Below are 23,419 nucleotides of genomic sequence, written 5' to 3' on the forward strand. Positions count from 1 at the left end.
GGTATACACAATATACAACGCACTGTGAGCCATGTCGCGGCAGCCGCTAGAATAGATAGGCAGTAACACGTCGAAGCAAAGGATCACATAATATCTCATTTCGGTAGTACGTCCCAAACATCGATCATAGGGGTATCTAGGTAGATCCAGTAGAGCCACAAATCCATCCACTCTGTATGTCGGGGGACGCCGCCACCCAATGCAAAGCCCGAACGCCATTCCATTGACCCTCAATCCCAAGGTCAAGGACGAACGATCCTGTAGCCCAAGCTGATAGGTGATTACCTCCAACGCCGTGAAATGCCGAGAAGAGGCCCTATTCGAGTGACCACATATCATAACCATAAAACAAGATGAAAGGAGCCACGCCTAGCTGGGGCCAACGCTAGCCACGCTAGCAACACTGCTCTTGCGTGCCGCAGGCGAAGGGCCTGGAAGTTGACCGGGAAGGATATGTCGTGGACCATTGCTCGATGGACCCGCCATACTAATCGAGCTTTGTCGTTTGTTGCCCGGGTTCATGCCACTCGATCCGTCCACGCCTGCGCTTAGAGGTTGTGCAAAGCCTCCTCCTAGACCCCCTGCACTGCTAGGAAATGTTTCATTAGTGGCACTGCTGGGAGCACCCAGCATATTCAGTGCCAAGCCTCTACTTCCAACGTTTTCCGTACTGGGTGTCATGGTCCCAAAGATGGAACCACCATGTGGGCCGCCAAGCGCAGATCGAAGCATGTCTTTCATACGGATGTATTGGTATTTGTGTTTCTGGAGCACCGGATGGCTCGTTGCTAAAGGTCGAGGTCGGTGCCGTATAAGGGCCGCCATGATGGACTCTTTCTCCTCCTCTGAATCTACAGCACCAGAGGGCTCAAGGTCCTCAGGCAATGGAGCGTTGGCATCAATTGCAGCACCTGCAGCACTCTGTTAGCGATGGACGGCTTGGAGGTCTTCGTGGACACTCACGTTGTTGCTTGGCCTGGTTCTTCTTCTGATACTGTGCCAAAAGCATATCATAAGGCAGGCTCCTTCCCGGAACAGCCCGCTTCAAACCCATACTGTGACTTTTGCAGGTAAGGCTTCTGGCACAAAAACCTCCGTTTGGAAGAGCCACACCACACTGCTTCTCCACATCCACAGGTCCCTTAGGCTTCGCCGCTTTAGACTTCGGCTCGTCCTTCTTCTTCTTCTTCGCATTTGGCGCCTTTTCCGCATCAGCATCTATCTTCCTTTTCTTGCCTTTCTTCGCTCCTTCGCCCACGATAGCACCCTTACCAGCAGACTTTCGGGGAGCGCAATCGTCATCTTCTCCTTTCTCCTTGCGAAGCGCGGCATCTTTGGCCTCCTTGGCCTCCTTCTTCTTCTTGAGTTTCTCCTGCTTCTTATTCAGGCACTCGCGGATATGCTGGGCTGAAGCAGATCGGAGTATAGGGCGGCGACAGTACTTGCACTGCAGAGTATCGGGTTTGTCCTCGAGGGGGCGGCCAGTAGGGAGACCTGCGAGCATTGTCTCGTCGGCTGGGTTGACAGACTCAGTTGCGGCCTTCGGAGTTGCAGAAGAGACTTTATCCTCATCTAGAGTCGTGGTCAGGCAGGGTCCATCAAAAGGTAGGTTTATCAAAGTAGTATGGGGATTGTCCTGTGGGGACAAATGGGGGTGGTGACGTACTGAGAAGCTCACTCTCCTTCCAGTTGCCTGGAATCGAGGACTTGGGTGCGGGCTTCTTGACCTTGAGGATTATTTTCTTTCCGCCGTCCGCGACGTCGAGGGCTTTCTTCACGAGGTTGACATCGACCAGCTTCGAGCTGGGAGCCGGTGGGGGCGCTGGACGTCGTGAGCTGGTAAAGCCCGAGGGGGGAACCTGCTCTGCACTTACCTTTGCGAGCCGCGTTGCCCGCCATGATCGACGTTGTATAGGGCTGTCTCTGGTTGTCTGAGCAGCCGGAGCAAAGGAAATATTGTTCGACCGGGTCGTAGGCAATGCACTACCGCGAAGATGCGGAAGTGGTGATGGAAGGTCGTGCGACGACCGGCAGCCTGGTCGCAGACGCGGGAGCGCCAAGTGCTTGCACGTGCACCAATCAGGCGTCCTCTGATTCCCCTTAGTCATCACTACAAGCAAGAAGCTTTACAATGAAGCCAGTGGATTGCAACTCTTCTCATGGTCTTCCTTAAAGAGGCAAGTGAGCTGAGTACAGAGAGCACAGGCAGAACAGTATCGACGTCACGAACGAGACGATGTGCCACAAGCACGTTGTTCGCTATAGAACGGGAGAATGGCTCATACAATGCAAATGCCGCCGTAACACACCTTGATATCCATTCATGCAACCAACGCCAGTCCTTATACACGCCTACCCAAATCACGCTCATGTGCGTGACATGACAACCACTCGACTGCAGGCCTCGAGCATACCAACCCGCCGAATACCCGATATGCCCCTGCGAAAACCCGGCTGAGAGAAACACGCTTGAGACTCCAGAGATATGCTTAGTGGTATATGTGCCAGTAGGTCTAATGCTGGATCGAGCACAGTGTATAATCCATCGTAAACGCCCGGCCCGTGCAACGGAATCATGAAATCATTAGTCGACCATTATAGTACAGTATTCGGCAGCTCCAGGGACAGGAGCGGATGCTGCGGAAGTTCCTTGGTCGGCGCCCTATTTGCGTCCCTTAGCTTTAGTCGCTTTGGTGGCCGTGCCCCGATTTGCTTTCCGTGGTGGCTTGTATTGCTCCATGTAGCTGCAGCCGTGCATCTTCCGTCGGATAGAGTTGGTCCACCGGAGGCAGCGGTCCTTGTAGGAATCCTTGTCCACATATGTCTTATTGCGGGTAGAGACGCGTGTGGCATGTTCGTCGTCTTCGTTCTTAGCCTTCTGCTCATTGGAAAGGTGCTCCTTCATCCTGACCATATATTCAGCAATTCGATCGCGGAAAAGGGTCAGTTCCTTGCGAAGCGCCTTCTCTCGTATTCCCTTCTCGTCGAGCCAGCCTATAAGCTTGTCAAGGTCCTCCGGATCATCGTAATAGCCCCATTCCGTCGAAGAATTCAAGTGAGTCTCGCCTTCTTCCTTCTCTTTGCGCTGCGGGATTGTGAAGCCAAATTCCTGTTGGTCCTCCGTCAAGGCCGGCTCCTCCATGTTGGGTCCCAACTCGTACTGGTCGGGTCCTTGTACCCATAGACGACCATTCGCATATCCGTAGTCAGCAGTTGAGCTGCCTGGAACGCCCCCGAAAGGCATTCCATTGTGCTCGAACCAGTAGTATTTATTCAAGAAACGGTCCTTGCCCATCCATTTGCTACGTTGGACCAATGCCTCTCGAAGGTCGTCGTCCAGTTCATTGATGCTTGCCTCGCATTCCTTGAGCTCTTCCTTCTTTTTCTCGATCGCGTTCAGAAGTGCTTCCCATTCCTTCTGTTGCTTGGTCTTCGCCGCTTCCATCTTAGCTTTCTTGGCCTTCTCTTTCTTAGCCGCCTCTGACTCCCGCTTACGCTTGTTTACTTTTGTGTGACGTAGCTTGCGGTTTCCTGTCACAGGCTCCTCCCCAGATTGGGCGGCCACCTCTTCATCTTCTTTGCCGTCATCGGTGGCGGTCATGGAGACATCAGCGGCGGCCTTCACGTCAGTAGGAGATGGCGGCATGTTTGCAGGCAACTGGATCTTGCGTTCGTTATCCAGCTTGAACAACTCGTCGGCACTGTGAGAATCAGTAAACGGTGCTGTTAGAATGCTCGGGGGAGGGACCCACAGTTCTTTGCGCTTCCTTTGGAAATCAATCTTGTCCTTGCGCATACGGGTCATGTCTGTTGAGGCTTGAACAAGCGACTCTCGAAAGGCTTCCGTGAAAACAGTCAACTGCAATGCCATATCTAGAGCTTGGATGCGAAGGTTGACGTCCATGTGGATGTAGTTATGAGCGATGTTCTCCGCAGATGGGTCCTCATCGACAGGAACCAGCACCGCGAGTACTTCGTCGCATGCCGCCTTCTTGACGGGGCTGAAGGAGAGCTGGTGAAGAAGTCCAACGAGGATTGACTGCCAGCCACCGTCTCTAAAGTTCCGTGTTTTACATGCTTCGATCCAGTTAAACTCCGCGAGGAATTCCGCAGCTTTATGAACCTGCTTTGGAGGTTCAGGAGTAGGAGTCCGTTGTTTGGAGAGAGCATTTGCCTCCGATTTCCTTAAACTACTCCGCGTCGTTCGCACCGGTGGCTCTGGTTCGGGCTCCGGGCTCGCCGACTCACTTGAAGCCTCTTCCGAATCATCAGACTCATCTATCCGAGGGAGGGATACCTGTAGATTTCCTGATTTGTTAACAATCTGTGAAAGAACCGCGCAGTGGACCTCATTAAGGAGTTCACAGTCCACCTCCTCGGATGAAAAGCGTATTGCATCCACAAAGTCATCGAAGGTGAAGGAGTCAAGATAGTAGATGGAGTCATGCACGTTGAGTGTCTCCCAAATGCAGAGAAGGGAACCCATGCTCTTCATCAAGATTCCTGTTTTCTTCACAGGCGGTTCAGCACCCTTAGGGACATCGTCGGAGAAGAATTTCAACCGCGGCCGCTGGACGTCTACACGCGGTTGTTTAATTCTCAAATCCTCGATCGGGTATTTGATCGGCTCGAATGGTTTGGCCAAAGTCGGCGGCGGCCGTTGCGGTAGTGGTGCGCTAGGGGGTAGGGTCTGATATTGCATAAAATTATGCTGAAAAGGCAAGCTGATTGGCAATCCTGAGCCAGCTGGTGGCAAATGCTGGGCTATATGAGCTAGATGTGGCGGAAGTTGCTGGTGTTGCGGGAACGGATGTGGGAGATATGACATTGCTGCGGGACCGGCGCTGAAGAAAGGATGGGCCAGGTGCTGCGGTCTGGAAGGATCCGGAAAAGCGTGTACGGGTCCTCTTGCTTGGTCAGGACGGGGGGGAGGTTGGGCATTCGCCGAGTAGTTGACAAAAGCGGTATGCCGCAACGGTGCTTGGGGTCCTTGGCCATTGACCATAGTTGTGGGGCCATTAATAGGGCCCATCGGCGAGTTGTTTGAATGTCCATTGAGCGCGCTGCTGGTTGAATTTGACGCATTCACTGCCTTCTTTGCGGCGATGACAGCATCTCGGGTCTTAGCTTCCGGGACCGTAGTGGTGATATTGTATCGCTTCGCCAAATGCTCTTTGACAATCCACGGAGCTCCGTACCAAGGTTCCCGAGACACGGCACATCGCAGAAACTGTTTCAAGACGAGTTTAGAGTAGGACCTCCGATCGCGCTGCAGTTCTACCGCTTTATACCTTGTGACTTTCTCATCAGAGCCATCCAACTTCACTGAGTACGTCAAGGATCGAAACTGCTCCTCGGTGGAGGTGCCCGGAAAGACGCTTTGGAGGGTGGCACTGTCGGCAATCTGGTCAATGACCCCAGAGCGACGGCCTCCATCATGTTCGACAATGACGTGGTCCCCGATTATAAAATGTTCTCGAAAGTGCTGCGAAGAGTCAGTTCTCCTCTGATTATGATACGCTGAGATACCGCATACATCAAAAACAAGATTGACTAGAAGCGTGGTAAGCATGGGAGATCATGGACGCAAGATGATACTTCACATACCCAAATCATCCATCCGGGGAGTGTTTCTGAACTGAACGAATTGCAGTACGCGAGCGCGGAGTGCTTCTGGGAATATGCTGTCTATCTCTTTCGAAGTTTCCCTCTGCGGAGAGGTTAGGCTCAGAGTACGGTATGTTCTTAACGCGAATGATACCTCGCTCTCCACCGCCTCGAAAAATGTGTACCCTTGATGCCCAGTCGATTCGCATGTGAAGTTCTTCTATATCCGTGTCAGGACGGCGCAAAACGTGCGGTATGCTCGTGGACTTGCCTGCATATAAAAATCACGCCTAATATCAGGTCAGTGAGCCAATTCGTCTTCCAAACCGTAAAGGACATTGATATTGCCATACCTTGAGAGATATTTCTCATAATCGGTGAAGACCTCTCCTGATTCCTTTATGACATAAACCTGTTCGATGTACTCAGCCCTGGTTCCTCCGGATATCAATATGGTAACGGCTTACTTCGGTGTTGTCATCGAGGAACGGGGGGAGCGGCTCGAATTTGACTGGTTTCCTTTTGTACAAGACCTATTCTGATTAGTAGCGCTTCCATGGAGGTTTTGGACGCGTCTCCCACCATGTTGGCCGATTCCCGCTCATATGGAGAGCTATGATTCTCAGGAGTTCGGTTTCGCGTACAGTTTGCGGAGGTCTTGCGGAGGTGATGCGGAGGTGTCGCAAAGCGTGAATTGAGGAGGGCAGCAGTGGTGAGGGCCCCTTCGTGCGGCAAGGAAGCCCTTATGGCTCGCGGAGGGTCCAATCAACCCAGATAGAGGCTGTTCCCGCACCAAAGATAGCTCTCAGAAAAGTCGTCGCACACGGTGTTGGTTCCAGAGAAGCTTTCCCGACGCGTCGTCGTGCACCTGTGCGCGTGTATAGAGCAAACTCGATGAAACTGATGGTTTGTGGCGGGGCCAGGTGGAGGCGGTGTAAAAGTAAGGTCCTCGTCAAGGTAGGAGAGGAGGAAGAAGGGTCGTCAAAGAGGGTAGTGGTGGAGTGGAAGCTAGTCCTCCTTAGTCAGGCTTCCCGCGGCCTGGGCGATCCACCCCCGTCAAACAGGCAATACCTCTCCCCCTTCACAGCAATCAACGTGCACGGGATACCCCCCGTATTTGTACTCAATCTGATCGTTGGGCTCGGCAGTATTAAGGTCAACTGTCTTATTTCCGTTTTTGAATGAAGAGCTTAGTTTTGGAGGCTATATCAGAGTGGACTCTTGATGGCCCATGTCTCTGCTCCTGGGAACCCTCCCTACCAGCACTGGCCCGCTTGCATTTGGGAACTAACACGCAAGGCAAATCAGCTTCACAAGCCGCATCCAGCAACGGCGAGCAGAAATAACATTTTCAGGAATATGGCCATGTAGCAATACTGATAATACACCTCTAGGTTCGAATATAAAGTTCCACCAAGGTTGCACGCCTGCATCAACAGCTAGGGGGAACTTGCTCCTATATCCGCAGCTTGAGCGCGAGCTCTGGTATATACAAGCAGTAATTGTGAGTGTACGTCTTTGGAAAGAGAAATGAACCGAAGATTACTGTAGGAAGCCGTCCTGAAGCGTGACTTTCCCATAATTCACTGTCAAACCTGACGCCTACGACACCGCACGGATGGTTACATCCACGCCATTTCCGCAGTAGTGAAAAACAGGTAGAACGCCATGGATGTATTTTGTCTTCACGACAACTGTCAAGAATCGAAATATACTACAGAGAAACCCAACCAGCTCGCTACCACCCCAATGGCTGAATAGGAGCTGATGAACATCAGGGGTAGGAATTCCAGCCTGGACCCAAAGATCAGGCGGTGGATCAGCGAGCAGTATGCGATCAAAGGGATCGAAAGAGTAATGTAAATCAGCGAGAAACGATCGAGAAGCCATACCCTGGGATGCGGTGACCTGTAACGTAAGTTAAACAAAGGTCCGGTTGAGTGTGAGCGTGAGTACGTACGCTGGAGCTAGTCGATCAAAGACCATGAGAAATAGCACAAGCCAGAAGATGGTGTAGACTGTCTTCACAGGAAATTCCGCAGCCGTGAATAGAAGAGGAAAAAGCGACACATGGCCGGCCACTGCCAAGGGTCTGAAAGCACCCAGATACCGGCGATCTCTCAGGGCAATAAGGCTGAAGGGTATGATGACAATCAAGATCGCCTTCTCATGCACATGCCAGCCGAAGAGAAACGAGGCATAACCACAGAGGGTTACGGCGCCTACGAAACTCTCCCAGGTCGGCCTGATAAATAGGCGCAACAGAAAGGGCTAGACACGGTCAACATTGACCGATGTTAAAGATCGAGGGGAACCTACTATTTGCGCTACAAGTGTCAAGACGAAGCAAGCCAGCGGAGGCACATCAGGAAGCACGGCAAAGGACGTGTCACCCACAAGGCCTCGGGTGACGCTATTGATCGCCTCACTGTCGACCGTTAGACCGAGGTGTGGCGCCACTGTGTTATGTCAGTGACATTCAGCAACCATGGTTTAGAGCAGCGCACAGTAGATCAAGACTCGGTCCGCGAAAGAATATAACGCCCAGACATTTGGTGCCCAGTAAGCATGGCAGAGGCCCCTGGAGAATGGAAACAGGCGACGAAGAACCTGTTCTAGCTGACCCCAGAGCACGAAGGGTCCGAAAGCAACTGTAAAGACCGATGCTACGCCTAGGCCCAGTTTGATGCAGTTAAGAAGCTTGATGCTAAGGTATGGGAACGCCGAACGAGAGCTCAAGCAGTACTCCCGTAACAGGTACACGAAATAAGCCGGTGCCAGATAGAGGTAAATGTGCTTGAAGCAGAGCAGGACCGCAAAAAGAAGGCCACTTAGGAGCACAGTGGAGTTGCTACGGGCAAGCACCAAGGAGAGAACGAGGAATCCGAACAGGAATCCATTGTACTGGAAATGGATATGATCGATCAACAGCAGGCCCGGAGAAAGGAGAACCGATAGAGCGACAGCATGTGCTGTCGTCTTGGACTTGGATGTTTTCACATAACTGGTAAGTCTCAGTGGTTGTCAGATGAGGGGGAGACGGGGCTGGGTACAGATGCAAGGCGTATACCAGAACCAGCTCACTTAGGATGACAGTAGAGCGCTGGAAATACACTGTCTGCCAACTGGCATAGTTCAGAGACTTGACATTGAGAAGACGCGAGTCAACCAAAGCTGCGGCGTGAGAGAGAAGCCACTCAAAATAGGCAAAGAAAGGCGGATAGTCTAGAGTCCATTCCGAAGTTTTCTAAGGCGTGCATTAGCGCTGCTCTATAGGTTCCCTGATAGATAATCGCCCTCCTTACTTCATAGTACCATTCTTTGACAGGCAGAGAATGGGTTAGTGCCAGCCAATTCCGATGAACCTCAAAGTCTGTGGATTTGCTGCGCGGTCAAGTCAGTTGGGAGGCATGGAGGGAAACACGAAGAGGCACGGTTGACGCACTATGCAGGAAATAAAAGAACTTTCAAGGCTGTGGCCACGACGGCGCACTGCGCGATGGTCGGATACAATTCTGACATGAGAACATGGAGCGTGCGTGCGATGAAGGGGACGCGAAACAAGCAGGTGAGGGTTGAAGGTTGAGGTTCAATGCCAAGGCGTGGCTAGTAACTGGATATGTGGCGGTGCGGGACCCTCGCAAAGGCTGAGACTCGGTGCGCACAATTGATCTCCTCACAGGTCCTATTTGGTAGTTGCAGTCGTTTCCTCTCCAGCCTATGGTTGATTTGATTTTCACCAGTCGCACTGTACTGCGGTATATCATATCAGGTACGGGATACTAGAACTGGGCGCGTGCGGCACTGTTTCCCCTGGTGTAACCGCGCTCGTGTTTCTGCGAATGAGCAACGGTCACTAGCCCAGGACCAATCTGTCAAGTCCTCTTACTATATAAATCATATTCACTATATGTCCCGGCTCTCGCACAGTCTGCACTTAACCGGCGCACGTTCTGCGAGGTATGAACGGGCTACTTGTTGGGGGAGCTCAAAGAGAATCAAATGCAATAACTCTACACTACACACTACTTGGAGATGGCATTTTTACTATCAGTATGTACGGAGTACTGCATCGCGTCTCGGTCGCACGTCTTAACTGCACCCCTTTGTGCGGCGGCAACCGCTGTGCATACACACGTGTACGCATGTAGATCCGGCATCCTCACGGCTTCTGGAACAAGCGTAGGTAAGAAAGGGCTGCAGCAACCCCCTTCCTCTGCCCCTCCCCTAGATCCAGGGTCTGGTGCTGGTGGTGGTGGTTCGCTGGCCGATTCGGGACTGCCCAGGTGCAGGTGGAGGGTCGAGGTCAAAAGCGTCAACGGCGCTAGTCCCATTCGGGCACCGTCATTTGCGACTGCCTCCTGTCCTGCTCCTGGGCATCTGGGCCCTCACCCGTTCATGTTCCTCCTACGAGCCCTCCAGTTTTTCCCTCCATCCTCCATCCTCCGATCCTCATCTCCCTTCTGTGACGCCCCCTCCCCCGTCCCTCGTTATCTGCTCTATCTTTCATTAGCTTCGAGGCCCCGCTGACAAAGAACGCCTCGTCGCTCCATTCATTATTATTGTTCACTCTTTCAACCCTTTCCAACTCTCAACGCGAGGGCCCTCCAAAAACCACTCCCGCCGTCTCCGTCGACGGGTCCTACTTGATCGTTACCGTCGCTGCTGCTGCCTTCGCTCAGCTCCAAGATCATCACCGCGTCCCTGCTGAGAGAGGTCGACACGCGCTCGGATCGGCGTGGATTCGCTTTTGAGCAATTGGGCTCGAGGGTCTATTCGAGCATTCCGCACCTTGTTTGGTTACCTCTGAGCCTTCAATTCAGAATTTCCGTCTTGTGATACCCCTTGTTGTACGGCCATTGTGTTGTCCAAGTATGCCCCCTTCCCCTGACCTATCTTGCTTTCGCGCCTAACTGACCTGGAATCCTGCAGGTTATCGCACTCCGTGTTAGACGCCGTCCAGTCTCCTCAATTTACATCTGTCTTGCACCCGTCTTCGGCTGCACCGAGTACCATAATACTTCACGTCTGGGCTTAGGTGTACCGGACGTCCAACTACGTCTTCGCCACGGCTGTACTATCCCAGAACCCGCGGGACAGCTTTGTTCTGCCTCCGCATCTCCTCGCTATGCAGCAACACGATCCTGCCTCGACGGCCCCGAACGGGCCTCGCCTCCAAACCAGTTTCCAGAGGCAGATGAATGGCCATACTGGCTTCTCCCATGGGGCCTTTAACACCAACCAACCTGGTTATGCGGATAGACACCCGGAGAGATCCAATATTCCCAACATCAATACCAACAGGCTGGTGCAGAATGGCCAGAATGGCGCTGACTTGCAAACCCCTGGGACGGGATTTGACATGAATTTCACTCCGTTACTTCCATCTCAGTTGCTTCTGGGCAGTCCCTTCCAGCCGGGATCACCTTCGGCATTTGCTTCGCCGCAGTTCCAAAACTTCGCTTCGTTCACTGGCCAAAACCAGTCGCAGCCCCAGCACAACCAGCAGAATATTGGAAGCCCTGTCCAGATGCAGCAACCGCTTTCCCCCGGGCTGTACCCGAACTTGGTCTCTCCCACGGCCCTGAACGGTGGCTTCTTCGCAGGACCCCAGTCTCCTACCGGCGCATACTCTGGCTTTGGTGCTCAGGGTCTAGGCGGTCTTGGCTCATCCCTTCCTATCGCTCCCGGTCTGATCTCAGGAACGAGCCGGACCGTGTATCTGGGTAATATTCCGCCTGAGACTTCAGCCGAGGAGATTTTGGGTCATGTGCGAAGCGGTCAGATTGAGTCCGTCAGGCTGTTGCCCGACAAGAATTGTGCTTTCATATCTTTCCTCGACAGCAGCTCGGCCACCCATTTCCATTCCGACGCCATCCTTAAGAAGCTGTCTATCCGCGGCCAAGACATCAAGATCGGATGGGGAAAGCCATCCCAGGTTCCCACATCGGTTGCTCTCGCCGTTCAGCAATCTGGTGCCTCTCGTAATGTCTATCTTGGTAACCTGCCAGAAGATGTCACTGAAGACGAGCTGCGTGAGGATCTGAGCAAGTTTGGTCCTATCGATACCATCAAGATCGTTCGCGAAAAAGCTATCGGTTTCGTTCATTTCTTGTCCATTTCTAACGCTATCAAAGCTGTCGCTCAGCTTCCTCAGGAGCCCAAGTGGCAGCCGCCGAGAAGGGTCTACTACGGGAAGGATCGGTGCGCGTATGTTTCGAAGACGCAGCAGCAGAATGCTGCTCAATACTTGGGAATTGCGCCTGGTTACTCTCACATATTGAGCGGGGCTGATCGAGACTTGATCTCCAATGCACTTGCACAGCAGTCGGTTGCTGCTGCAGCAGTTGCTACGTCAGCCGGCGGCGTCAACAATCTGGGGAACAGAACCGTCTACTTGGGTAATATCCACCCCGAGACGACTATCGAGGAGATCTGCAATGTTGTACGAGGCGGTCTGTTGCACCATATCCGATATATTCCCGACAAGCATATTTGCTTCGTCACCTTCATTGACCCAACCTCGGCCGCCTCATTCTATGCTTTGAGCAACCTGCAAGGCCTGATGATTCACAACCGACGGCTTAAGATTGGCTGGGGAAAGCATTCGGGGGCCCTACCTCCTGCCATTGCCCTGGCCGTCAGCGGTGGCGCTTCCCGCAACGTTTATATCGGAAATCTTGACGAGTCCTGGACGGAGGACCGCTTGAGACAGGATTTCTCCGAATATGGTGAAATCGAACTTGTTAACACCCTCCGTGAGAAGAGCTGCGCGTTCGTCAACTTCACGAACATTGCCAATGCAATCAAGGCCATTGAGGCTGTCCGGGGTCGTGAAGAGTACAAACGGTTCAAGGTCAACTTTGGAAAAGACCGTTGCGGGAACCCTCCTCGACAGCTCAATTCCAACCAAAATCAACAGCCGCGCGCCGGTAGCGATGGCGTACAGTCACCGTCCCCTATCAACGGCCTGCAGCCTAATCGTGGCCAACCAGGACCCTCTGTTTCTCCCACCGGCTCAGGCGCCCCTGGATCTGGAGGAAGTACGAATGGCCAGTTCCCAGCCATCCAGGCACCAGCAAGCATCCTGAACACAGGCGCTAATAACCCTCTGATGATGTATCTCCAGGCGCAGCAGAACCAGCAACAACAGCAACAAGTCGAAGCGGTCATGCAGCAACAGCAACAGCAACAGCAGGCAGCACAACAGCAGGCAGCGCAACAGCAGCAGCAACAACAACAGCAGCAGCAGCAGCAGCAGCAGCAACAGTCTTTTGCGTCTCAACAAGCGGCGTTCTATGGTGCCGATATGAACTCGAACTCAAATCCCCAGCCTCACCAATCCCACACCGCACACAATAGCACCTCTAGTTTCAGCTTGATCAACGGTACCTCGAATGGCTCGGGCCCAACTACTGTCGGCGGGCTATTGGCGCCCTCCAACCTGAATGCTCGCGCCCAACACGCCCGCGCTGTGAGCCTTCCTGTGTTCACGCAAGGACCCTTCACACAGCCACTGCAGCAATCTCAAGCCCCCCAGCAAAGCTCGTTTGGCAGCCTAAGCTCCGGCATCGGTGGCTTCGGTAGTGGAAATGGTGGCTATGGCCTCGCAATTCAGGGCGATGGAGGCCTTCCCGGATGGGCTGAAGAGGATGCGGACGGTCACCACTAGACAACAGAAGGATGACACAAAGGACTTCTCTTCCACTTCTCTGTGCGATACTTCTTTGATCACTCGGCTTAGCACTCCCACTCATCTCACGAGGAGTATTCGATTTCCCGCTATATCCCTGCATTTGCCTGGTTTCGGTCTCGGTTCGGGTTATGTTACTGAGATATGTTGTTGTTCCGCTCTCGGTTGGATGGTGTCCCACTTCCTTCTGGGCGTTCCTTCCCCTGTTGTATTGTGTTTAACTAAGCTCCAGTTTTCTTTATATGGTTTTTTTCGAGACTACCTTAATAGTCAGATATTCCCTTAATAATTTACCCCCTTCGCGTTCTATGCCCACATTGAACTTTGTTTTAGTAGCACTTTCGTGTTTTGTGGAACTCGGGTTGGTGTTGCTGCCACTCCGCTTCTTTCTTTTCCCTTATTCTTTGTCTTTGCGTAGGGGGATGCATCAACAGAGTCGCTGATTGGTGGGTTGGTTGGGTGAGCGGGAGGTGGAAGGACGTTTGCAATACGCGAGTAATGTGGTAGCTGTTGGTGTTGGTGGCGGACAAGTGGCAGGCCTGGATATCGGATTCTATTGAGTGTACAGGCGTGCCAATGTAGGGAACAAGGTTCAGGTTTACATATGTGAAAGTGGACATGTCCGTCGAGGCTTCTGGAGCAGTGGGAATAGAGTAGCGGGAGGGATAGGGAATGGAAGGGCGGGAGAGCAATAATATCTCGTTCATGTTACAAGTGTATGCTTGTCTTTTCGCACGTGGTTTGTTGGGTGGTGTTAGAGGTATGGCGGGATGCGAGGCGGAGCGAAGTCTCAACAGTTCAGGGTTTGTTTAAGCGTTTGGGGACCGTTGACAAGTCTGAACTCATGTAAATCCTACGCGGTGTCCGCTATCCAGTCGAGTCTACTGTTCCAAAGAGAAAGAACCGATCAATGATTCCTGCAAGATATGAATGATAGGATTCTATGCTCCGTAGTTGCTATGGTGAGGTGCACTGCATAAAGAGCGGAAGTGCATTACTGCCCTAGAGAAGCGCATAAGTTTTAAAAGGTCAGCTTTACATACTTATAATAAGCTCTACTACGTTAGAGAGATGCCACCATCGTTCTCACAAAAATGCTATCGACCTTGGTGAGTTTTTCAATCCGTTAAAGCACATATATTTCAAGCACAAGTTGATATCTTTAATACCAGGACGGAGGTACGACGCTTGAAACCGATTTCTATAGTAGATCTATGAACATTACACCAGCGGCTGCAGATACACTTATGAATTCCTCGAGTATCAGCAACGGATGAAATTTTGCGTTCGCAGCGACATGTTGTTCACCGGGTGCATACTATACTACTCAAAGCTAATGCGCCGGTCACCTCCCTCAGACCTAAGTGCCCATGCACATAAGAGCACGAGCTAATACGGTAGGCAGGGAATTCTCAATTTGCGGTACTCAGACTCCCCTTCTCCATACTACAGTCGGCGGAGCAATTCGCACCACATGCGCACAATCGCGGCCGGACTTTGCGCTTCTCCGCCTCCCACGGACGAATGCCTGAGCGGCTCTGGCCCCATCATGACTTCCTTGATATCGAGATTCGACGACTGAGGCAGATCCAAACCTGATTGCAGCCTTTGCCATAATCCGCGAATATGTTCTTGTGCGTCTGCTACGAGCGCTTGCGTGTATTCTTCATCATCGACGACGTTGTTATGGGTTTCACTGTCGGCGTTGACGTTCTTGTATGTGATTTCCAGAATCACTCCGGGCGATCGCGTGTCCCACCTCAGTTCGCCGCCGAAGCGCCGTTCGCGCGATGCCGTGACGATGCCCACGCGCATGTGGAATGTGCCGGTATCACACCCCTTGTCCGGGTCGTACATCCGTATCAAGCTACACAGCTGTCCGTCTTGCACTTCGAATGCACGACGGAAGCTCCAGAGGCCCGTGAGCTCGAGGAAGTTGATGTGGTTCTCGGCGGAATCGGCGGGGACCTCGACGATTGCGCCTGGGGTATAAGGAGCATCGGTTCCTTGGGATACTGAAGCCTTGTGGGTGGGGTCTTTTTGCGAGGAGGGTTTCTGTATGCAACAGTACGCTCTTTCTGGGTTCACCTGATTCTCCTCAATCTCCTGGTCGTCCTGATCCGAATAACGTAGCTGAAAGATGTGCTGGTAAGAGGGCGGTTGTGCAGGTTGTCCCGGTTGTCCTTCGGACTGAGAGGGATGCAACGTGGTGGTTTGGAGGACACGGTTCCGCATAAACCAGGTTTTATAATCCACCCAATCGTAGTCCTTCCGCGTGAAAATTGTCTTGATGGAGTTGTCGATCGCCTTTGAGGTCTTGGTCGATTCCTCGAGCGTCCTGGCCGGGCTGGGAATGAAGTAGATCCTGAAACTCATGTCAGAATTGGCCTCAAATGCGTAGATGCTGTGTGGGAGTCGCGATATACTGACCCGGCATAATCCCTCCGTGGCATTGTCGAGGCTGTTGCGAAGTGTTGAGAGGGATGGGTGTCGGTCGGCCTCCGAGGGTCGCACACAGTAGCCACTTATTTGCGCGCGAATTATCTCCAAATAAAAATAATCGTAGAAATAGGGTGTTTTGAAGAAGTGAGCTGAGGGTGAGTATGAACGATTGTGGAGAAAAGAGACAATAGGAAGTGGATCTTCCCGATCGATGGGAGCGAGCCAAAGGTCGCGCGGACCCTGCTAGCTGCTGATCCAGAAAGTGCGCCTTGTATGATGTCCATGCAGCTTTTCTCGGTGCGGACTCGGTCGCATGTTCAGAATTGGGTTTCAAGGGAGGCTTTTGGTAAGTGAAGGATGGAGCTAAAATGAGGTTTGGTTGCATAACTCGGAACGCTCTCAATGAGCTCGGAACGAGTTCGCTTTGTAAGCACACCGCCCCACCAATAGTGGCGCTGCGTCGTGGCTGCACTCCTTTGCACCCGTGCATACAAGAAACATACAAAACGCACGATAACTCCGTACTATGACCCCTCAGATTTGAAAGGTTGTCCAAGGTCGCTAGGATTGTCATAGCGTAGTGCTGCTATTACGCATCAATCTGTGCCTTCAAAGTCCACCTTGAATAGCAAATGATGACAGTATGAGTACCAGGACATTGATAATCGCCCACACAAGGGGAATCCAGGTCGACATCTTGAAGTAACCGGATTGATACACGGCACCTAGTCTATGCTCATCAATCACTGTAAATGATCTCCCCGAGCAGATTTCAACTTACAGGCCTCCCACCACACTACCGGCGATAAGGCCCTCAAGCCCAGCAATGACAACATACGCGATGGGCGTTATCCATATCAGTTTCCAATTCCGCCATTGAACTACACATGCCCAGAACGCGACGACAAGATGGACGGCTCCATATAGCAGCAGAGTCCAGACGGTGGTAAAGCGCCATATGTCGGTTGGGTGGTACAAATAGTATGGTCGAACAGCTGAGACGGGGAGTGGCCAATAGAGGGATGGGAATGCTGGGGTTTCATAACCTTGGGGGGCAGCGCTCCCCACGCGCTGAATGAAACTGTAGCCATCTTTAAGCAGAACGCTTCGAAGAGTATGGTTAAGTACATACCTCATTTGACCATCTCTTCAGCTGCTTGCGGTTGGCAGACCGTTGATGGATGTTGCCTCTTTAGACTTGAATCGTGGAAGTCCCACTGTAGCTCCGCGGTCCCGGGGTTTTGCCGACAACCTCGGTTGCCAAGACGTTAGCTGAATGCTTCCCGCACTTGCTTAAGCAGACGTCAATCCAAGAGACGCGTGCTCGTTGCCGACCGTTTTGCGCATTGCAATCGCCCACAATGCCGGCGGATCGCCTACTCGCGACGCTTCTGCGATCCCTTCAGACGTATACGGATCAACAAGATACCCCTCGGTATGCTTCCCATTCTGAATCGTGTGATCCAATCTAATCCACATCAACAGCATCTTAGGAACCGCTTCCTCGCTCCTTACGACCCTCGGCAATCCTCATAACCTCAGCTTACTTACGTCACATCTTCTCACTGCGCCCGCGCTCTGGGATACCCATGATGGAGTCCAGACCCCTTTCCGAATCTTGTCCGTGTTCCATTCCGCAATAACTACGGTCATAAACTACCATAACGATGTACGGCACCATAAGGCACCAGAACTACTTCCCGGTCAAATACCCACAGGAGGAGGTCTGTCCCTGGACGACTGGGTCCGCGCGGTTGTATCAGGGGCGGACGAGCGCAGCCAACGATGGAAGCATTTGATTGTCATAGGAGGTTTGTTGATTGGGATAGGGAATTTGGAACAACAGGGCTTGGATTTATACTGGGCTTCCGGCATGAGGAGAAGAGTTGAAGGTGCTTTCGTTAAAGCCACCAATATGGCGCTTGTCGAAGTGCGAGAGCGCGCTGAAGCTGAAGGGTTAGGGGGCCACACTATCGCCCTAACCCTGAATCATGCCTTTAGCTGCCTTTCCAATGCGGAGCGCTCCCTAATTGACTACGATCGACTTCTCCCGGTTCTCATCGGCACAGCTTATTTCTCGAATGAGGGGTTTCAGTCGGCCTACTTCCTAGGTGGGCTGGATCTGGACGTTCAGACCAAGGGCGAGAGGTTGGACTGGCCTGTAAGAATGCAGTATATCTGTAATGGTTGGACGCCATGCTGACATATTAGGCACATTCTACATCTTTCCGACAGGTTCAGGGGATCATGTCACGGCCTATGGTGTCCTCTATGGGTCCATTGTCTCGACTGATCGCACATTCGGTTGAGAACGTCAGAGATCCTTTACTTGTACAGACCATGATGGACGACCTAGCCAGCTTCGCAAGGGCTTTGACAACACAATGGCGCCAGATCAAGCTTTCTCAGATTGACCCTGCCGACGAGCCGGCGTGCCTTACAGAGGAAGCACTGAATAAGACGCTTCCATTGCTGTGGAAGCTTTTGAAGGCAGCTCTATTCGCCACTACCATCATCCTGCGAGGAGTTTTCACCCGCACCATCGGTGACGGCGCACTTGCTGCGGACGCTGTCGCACCTATCCTCGCATCACAGGCCCTTCACACGCTTCGTCACCTCTACTTCATCACCTCTAGACTTGGGCCGGCCTCCTTCTCACAACATACCTTTGTCTATCTGACGGCCATTGATATACTCTCGGCCTACCCGAGGCATGCTGATAGGTTCCTCAAAGCGATAGCTCCTCAACAACTTGGTCAAATACCGCGTCACCCCCTCGACAGGATATTGGACTTGTACTTCCTCAACACGGCTGAGCACTTCTCCCTCGTCTTGTCCCCTACCACGAACGAGGAACTGCTGGTTGCTTCGGCCGTTCCCTATCTAGCATCGGGGGGGAACAACAACATGCTCCCCATATTTGAGGCTGCACATAGTGTCATGCTCTCTGTTCTTTCTGCTCCTCAATCGGCTGACATCACTGCAAAGCACCTCCCATTCTACATCGACGCACTCTTCAGCGTCTTCCCTCAAAATCTCTCCCCTCGTCAGTTCAGACTAGCTTTTAGGACCCTCATGCGAGTGACCGCCCCTCCGTCCGCCCTCTCAGCCTCTCACCCCGACTTACCGGCCACATTACTGGAACTGGTATTCCACCGCGCTCTCCACGCGCCAACAGTAGCATTACCGCCTGACGAAACCACGTTGGCGCTCCAAGGTTCCGATGCGCCTCCTCCGCCTCTGTCGGAACAAGCTGTCTTAGCGCTTACCCTTCTTGATGCCTTGCCTTACCTTTCGATACCCCTTCTCGAGGAGTGGATGCCTCTCTGCGCCCAGTTGCTCAATAGGATCGACGATGGCATGATGCGGGAAGCAGTGAGAGCGAGATTCTGGGAGGTGCTGGTTAGTGGGGAAATGGACCCGGAGAGGAGCGGAGTCGCAGTAGCTTGGTGGACGACTAGGGGCGGGAGGGAGATGGTTTTATTTGGGAGAGAAGGTGGAGAAAATGAGTCCATGATGATGAGCGGCGCATTGCCGGCGGTGGGCACGCCGCGTGAAAGTAAGCTGTGAAGACACGTCAGAAACATTTGTTCTACGAAGACATAATTCTGGGGCCGAGCATGGGTGCATTATGACCTCTGGTCTTTCCCATCTCCACAAAGCTTGGTCGGCTCTCTGCCACAGCGAGCTATGGGCTGATGATGAGGAGCAGCATGCCAGGACCCGCGGAACAGGTGGTTGCTTGCCAATTTCCTGTCTCATTCACATGGAGAAAGAGGATGATTCCCGAGGACTGGACGCAAGCGTAGTATGAAGAGAGAGGTGTTGAGGTTGGATAATGACTGTGATACCCAATGGAAGTAGAGGAGTATACGAATCAACAAAAAGAGATATACACATACTGTCTTAAGGCGGATTGCTCATATTCTCGGTGCCGTCACGAAGAGTCGCAGCTATGAGGTCGTCAAAAGAGCTATCGGAGGCCAACATCTGTTACACTAACGCCACACCACCACATCCCGTCTTGACGACGCTGCATCACCGCACCACACAACGCCGCCTTCTTAAAAGAAGAAAAAGTGCTAGTGGTGTACATCTAAGGCGGAGCCGTGCCCTGGTCTAAGGAGAAAGATTTGTGGAATCTATAAGCACCCAATATCGGGTGAGGGTCTCCATGGCCTTCTTCGCCCAACACCCAACGCCCGCTTCGCCACTACCACCACCACACTACCCCCGCCACCGCAGCCCACAACACACAGTGCCACCTTCCCCTAGCGTACAAAAATATATACACCCAGGCGGCGGCGCAGGCATACGCCTAGGGCATAAAAAATTGGCAAAAACTACAGGCACCCCGACTTTTTTTGCGGGGTCATCTGTAGAAAAGCCTCCATTCGACGTTTTTTACCCTGATATTAAGGCAGACACGCTCTCGCCACAGGAATCGAACCCGGCGTCCTCGCTTCGGGGAGATCTCTAATGCGTGAATCTTAATAGGCATTCTCCCACTCCGCTAACACGGGTTGATTTGGTGATAGGAAGGGAAAAGATTGTGGTTTATATAGGGCTCGAGGGGGATTATTGCTGTAGGAGAGTGCGGGTGCGGTGGATGATGGTGTATGGTGAGAGTGAAGGTGCGCTCTTGCCGCTGTTGTTGTTGTTGTTGCTGCTGGTACTGGTGTTTGCGTTGCTGGCTTTCACCGACTGCGAGCTTCAGTGGCAACCCACTACACGGAGATATCCGATCAGTGGGCCGATACCTCTTGTACAGATTGCCCGTTAAGTCAGAAGGGTCATGGCAAAGCATTTATCGTACAAATGGTGCGTGCTCTGCGCGTCTGGAGTTACATCTGTTGTCCACAAGGGCAACGCGACACTGACTACGTATCCTCTGTTTACCCACTAGCTTATGGCATCCGAGATAACAAGTATCCGCATAAACCTGGCTCATGATATCTCGATGCAGCCTCACCTTACCTCGACCTTCATTCGCACGATAGCCGCGCTTCTTTCAACCTCACCACCCGATAGCACTCCGGCTCCCCACCGAGGGGTAGGATGTATCCCTTCAGCAAACCGGCCTCACTGTCCGCAACAACAAGGCCGTAGCTCACACGCCGTTCCCAAACTCGCCGAGCCAGCCTTCGCCTCACTTCTGCGGTCGCCTCAGCCCGTCCCTCCTCATCTGACCACCACCTCCTCCCCGACCTCACCTCGACCTTCATTGCGTAGTACTTCAGGCCACACAAGCGTCGGTCCGTTGAAATCCAGGGAAGCATCGCAGCTCCAGTGTACACTCCTAAACAGAATGCTGCATTGTACGCAGTTATAGCTCATAACACTATCAGATCTTCTTGGATATACGTTGCGATCTAGAATAGCGAGGAAGCACAAGGTCTCTGCTCGCATGACGCGCCATGTCTTGTGTTCATGGGGTAACTGAACAGATTTGAGACTTATGAATCTCCATTGGCCACATCAAGAAGAGACTCTTTGAGTAAGCCCCGCCCATGCCCCATAACCACGCAATATCGCAAGTGCAGAAGGTACGAAATGACTCTCTCCGCAAGCGAAGAACTCTACCGAAGAGCTAAACTCTCTTTACAAATATGAATCTTCCAATTTGCATCCACCAGGACTAGGACCCCACGTGACCAACCTCAACCTGTGGAAACCATACCTTGCTTCCAGCTTCACGCTGCACTTTGGACATCTTGCATCTGCAGGGGTGGCAGGGAGGTCTGGCGACACTTTCGGGGCCACGCATCAGGTCGGCTGCCTTGGTTTCTTCATAGGTGAGGTTGGCGACAGAGGCCCTGATAAAGCCAATCTCGCAACTGATTGCATGTATAAATGAAGACCATGTAGACGGTGTACATTGAAGTCTATACATTGATCAAGTGAATATGGTACATTACCGAAACCTTTCAAACTTCTCCTCTTCCTTCATCTTCAGCTTGACCAAGTCCACGATCTTAGCGTCATATAACGCCTCCGGCGACTTGTCCCCCTTAAGTACCTCCTTCTCATGCTTAGCGGCCTCCTCCTTCGTCATGCACACCAAGTCCTTCATCTGAAGCAGCGTATTTTTCTGTCCCGGTGTGCGGTTGTCGATAAAGTCTTCACCCGGTCTCTCCCACCTAACCAGGCAAAGTCGGGTGAATAATCCGCTAATGACGCTTCGTCCATTATACACCTCTTCAATCAGATACCCGACATCGTCTTGCGTGATAGGGATCTTGAGACCCTGTGAGTCGAACCCTCTGGTCCTTGCAATCCTCTCTTCCGAGCCTTGGAGTGCGCCCAGAATGCCGTTGTACATGGCATCTCGTGACTTCGATGGCAGGTACTGATGCGGATACCCGGTTATCTCCAGAATGACGTGGTTCGCCACACAGAGCCCGAAGATAGCTGGCATAGTGCCCAAAACAGGTAAAATTCGGACTCTGAAATCTGGCAGCACACCGAGCTCTCCAACGCTTCCTTTGGCAAACTCTTCTTCGGGTAGAGGAAGAAGCTCGGCCTTTCCTGGTCCTGGTTTCTCCGTAGAATATACGACGGGAATGCCATCCTTGACTCCAAGAAGACGGAGTCGTCTCCTTGTGGACTTGGATAGCGGATCATCGGTACTGTTGGAGATGTCGCCAATGAATATCTTGGTAGGATCGGACTTGCAACCAGCGCCCATGGAAGATATTACAGGGATTTTGTTCTTGTGGCAGTAGTGCAGTAGTGCAACTTTACTGTCAATGTTATCTATGGCATCGATGACAAAATCCGGAGCCTGGCCGTTCATGGGTGCTAGCTGTAGGTCTGCTGTGGATTCGCTGAAAAGCTCGTTTCTGCAGTCGAAGTGCGTCCAAGGAGTGATTTGCTCGAGACGGCGTCTGATGCAATGGACTTTTGGAGTCCCTACATCTGCCAACGTAGCCACTGCGTGACGGTTGAGGGAAGAAAGGGTTACTTGGTCGAAGTCGATGAGCCGAAGTTTGGATACTCCGGACCGAGCCAGTGCTGCTGTGGCATGGGAACCCACTCCGCCGCAGCCGACGACAATTACGAATGCAGAACGGAGTTTCTCTAGTCCATCATCCTTCAGAAAAACTCTGTTTCTGGCTAGTTGTTCGAGAATAAGGTCTGGAGAGAGTCAGTTCCATGTTGCAGTTATATAGGGGATGAAGACACCGAACCATCATCATAGTCTCCTCGCCGAGCTCGAGCAGCGAGCTCCATACTCCGCTCATCTTCCTTGCTAGGAGCAAAAACTTGGGAGGCTGCTCCGAATTCAGTGAGCTATAAATGTCTTAGTTCGTCCCCAGGATGTATTGAGGAGTCAGGCAGAGTATACTATACCCTTAAAGGGTCATGTCATGTATCACTTACTCTTGTTGGAGTTTGGTCCTCTTCGCCTGGCTCAGGTATTGAGTCCTTCAGCTTGGCTACCCTATACTGTCGCCGCACCTCTTGAGCTCCAAGAATTGCACCTCCAACCACCACACCGGATACAATGGCTGTTGTGATCAATTGAGCACGATGAGACGACGTCGCTCGGGATATCCACGACGACATCGTGCTGATCATGCCGTATCACACGTTTTGTTATTATAGAGGGCGAAATCCCATCCTTGAGACCAATCTATATATTTCGAGAAAAACAAGAAGGTTATGTTTGAACAT

The 23,419-nt window shown here is 52.3% G+C and overlaps 7 protein-coding genes across 7 annotated transcripts; 2 read left to right on the forward strand and 5 right to left on the reverse strand.

Annotated features, from left to right (window-relative positions):
• Positions 1 to 76: 76 nt before the first annotated feature.
• EI97DRAFT_415402 (SCA7-domain-containing protein) lies at positions 77 to 1,997 on the reverse strand. Its single transcript, XM_033796857.1, has 4 exons — positions 1,875 to 1,997; positions 1,667 to 1,822; positions 964 to 1,572; positions 77 to 911 (listed from the first exon to the last, which is right to left on the reverse strand). The coding sequence occupies exons 1-4, from the start codon at positions 1,897 to 1,899 to the stop codon at positions 370 to 372; spliced, it is 1,332 nt and encodes a 443-aa protein (XP_033655334.1). The 5' UTR covers positions 1,900 to 1,997; the 3' UTR covers positions 77 to 369.
• A 665-nt stretch (positions 1,998 to 2,662) lies between these two features.
• On the reverse strand, positions 2,663 to 9,129 carry EI97DRAFT_374129 (uncharacterized protein; the record flags this gene model as incomplete). Its single annotated transcript, XM_033795438.1, is given in 13 exon segments — positions 2,663 to 3,701; positions 3,753 to 5,501; positions 5,604 to 5,827; positions 5,846 to 5,897; positions 5,961 to 6,019; positions 6,075 to 6,126; positions 7,408 to 7,515; positions 7,568 to 7,878; positions 7,927 to 8,066; positions 8,115 to 8,611; positions 8,661 to 8,854; positions 8,913 to 8,991; positions 9,053 to 9,129. The coding sequence occupies 13 exon segments, from the start codon at positions 9,127 to 9,129 to the stop codon at positions 2,663 to 2,665; spliced, it is 4,581 nt and encodes a 1,526-aa protein (XP_033655335.1).
• A 1,282-nt stretch (positions 9,130 to 10,411) lies between these two features.
• On the forward strand, positions 10,412 to 13,454 carry EI97DRAFT_273667 (uncharacterized protein). Its single transcript, XM_033794304.1, has 2 exons — positions 10,412 to 10,479; positions 10,530 to 13,454. The coding sequence occupies exon 2, from the start codon at positions 10,736 to 10,738 to the stop codon at positions 13,277 to 13,279; it is 2,544 nt and encodes an 847-aa protein (XP_033655336.1). The 5' UTR covers positions 10,412 to 10,479; positions 10,530 to 10,735; the 3' UTR covers positions 13,280 to 13,454.
• A 1,292-nt stretch (positions 13,455 to 14,746) lies between these two features.
• EI97DRAFT_457041 (uncharacterized protein) lies at positions 14,747 to 15,753 on the reverse strand (the record flags this gene model as incomplete). Its single annotated transcript, XM_033800790.1, has 2 exons — positions 14,747 to 15,665; positions 15,731 to 15,753. The coding sequence occupies 2 exons, from the start codon at positions 15,751 to 15,753 to the stop codon at positions 14,747 to 14,749; spliced, it is 942 nt and encodes a 313-aa protein (XP_033655337.1).
• A 345-nt stretch (positions 15,754 to 16,098) lies between these two features.
• On the reverse strand, positions 16,099 to 16,926 carry EI97DRAFT_273691 (uncharacterized protein). The gene is made up of 3 exons (XM_033794305.1): positions 16,875 to 16,926; positions 16,524 to 16,823; positions 16,099 to 16,472 (listed from the first exon to the last, which is right to left on the reverse strand). The coding sequence occupies exons 1-3, from the start codon at positions 16,877 to 16,879 to the stop codon at positions 16,352 to 16,354; spliced, it is 426 nt and encodes a 141-aa protein (XP_033655338.1). The 5' UTR covers positions 16,880 to 16,926; the 3' UTR covers positions 16,099 to 16,351.
• Positions 16,927 to 17,103: 177 nt separating this feature from the next.
• Positions 17,104 to 19,312, forward strand: EI97DRAFT_374293 (uncharacterized protein; the record flags this gene model as incomplete). Its single annotated transcript, XM_033795444.1, has 3 exons — positions 17,104 to 17,177; positions 17,228 to 17,903; positions 17,954 to 19,312. The coding sequence occupies 3 exons, from the start codon at positions 17,104 to 17,106 to the stop codon at positions 19,310 to 19,312; spliced, it is 2,109 nt and encodes a 702-aa protein (XP_033655339.1).
• Positions 19,313 to 21,545: 2,233 nt separating this feature from the next.
• EI97DRAFT_431877 (uncharacterized protein) lies at positions 21,546 to 23,415 on the reverse strand. Its single transcript, XM_033798040.1, has 3 exons — positions 23,126 to 23,415; positions 22,933 to 23,035; positions 21,546 to 22,879 (listed from the first exon to the last, which is right to left on the reverse strand). The coding sequence occupies exons 1-3, from the start codon at positions 23,309 to 23,311 to the stop codon at positions 21,657 to 21,659; spliced, it is 1,512 nt and encodes a 503-aa protein (XP_033655340.1). The 5' UTR covers positions 23,312 to 23,415; the 3' UTR covers positions 21,546 to 21,656.
• Between the last annotated feature and the right edge of the window lie 4 nt (positions 23,416 to 23,419).

The sequence above is a fragment of the Westerdykella ornata genome, assembly GCF_010094085.1.
Source record: "Westerdykella ornata strain CBS 379.55 unplaced genomic scaffold EI97scaffold_6, whole genome shotgun sequence".
NCBI classification, from domain to species: domain Eukaryota; kingdom Fungi; phylum Ascomycota; class Dothideomycetes; order Pleosporales; family Sporormiaceae; genus Westerdykella; species Westerdykella ornata.

Excerpts from the sequence above, each read along its gene's own strand:
- EI97DRAFT_273667 (XM_033794304.1), top strand. The coding sequence starts at position 10,736 with ATGCAGCAACACGATCCTGCCTCGACGGCCCCGAACGGGCCTCGCCTC.
- EI97DRAFT_415402 (XM_033796857.1), bottom strand. The coding sequence starts at position 1,899 with ATGGCGGGCAACGCGGCTCGCAAAG. Across the intron at positions 1,823-1,874 it reads GGGCAACGCGGCTCGCAAAG|CGCCCCCACCGGCTCCCAGC; the intron begins GTAAGTGCAGAG and ends CACGACGTCCAG. Across the intron at positions 912-963 it reads GAACCAGGCCAAGCAACAAC|GTGCTGCAATTGATGCCAAC; the intron begins GTGAGTGTCCAC and ends AGAGTGCTGCAG.
- EI97DRAFT_431877 (XM_033798040.1), bottom strand. The coding sequence starts at position 23,311 with ATGTCGTCGTGGATATCCCGAGCGACGTCGTCTCATCGTGCTCAATTG. Across the intron at positions 23,036-23,125 it reads AGGACCAAACTCCAACAAGA|CTCACTGAATTCGGAGCAGC; the intron begins GTAAGTGATACA and ends AGACATTTATAG. Across the intron at positions 22,880-22,932 it reads GCGAGGAGACTATGATGATG|ACCTTATTCTCGAACAACTA; the intron begins GTTCGGTGTCTT and ends GACTCTCTCCAG.
- EI97DRAFT_273691 (XM_033794305.1), bottom strand. Across the intron at positions 16,473-16,523 it reads GGTAGTGTGGTGGGAGGCCT|ACTAGGTGCCGTGTATCAAT; the intron begins GTAAGTTGAAAT and ends TGATGAGCATAG.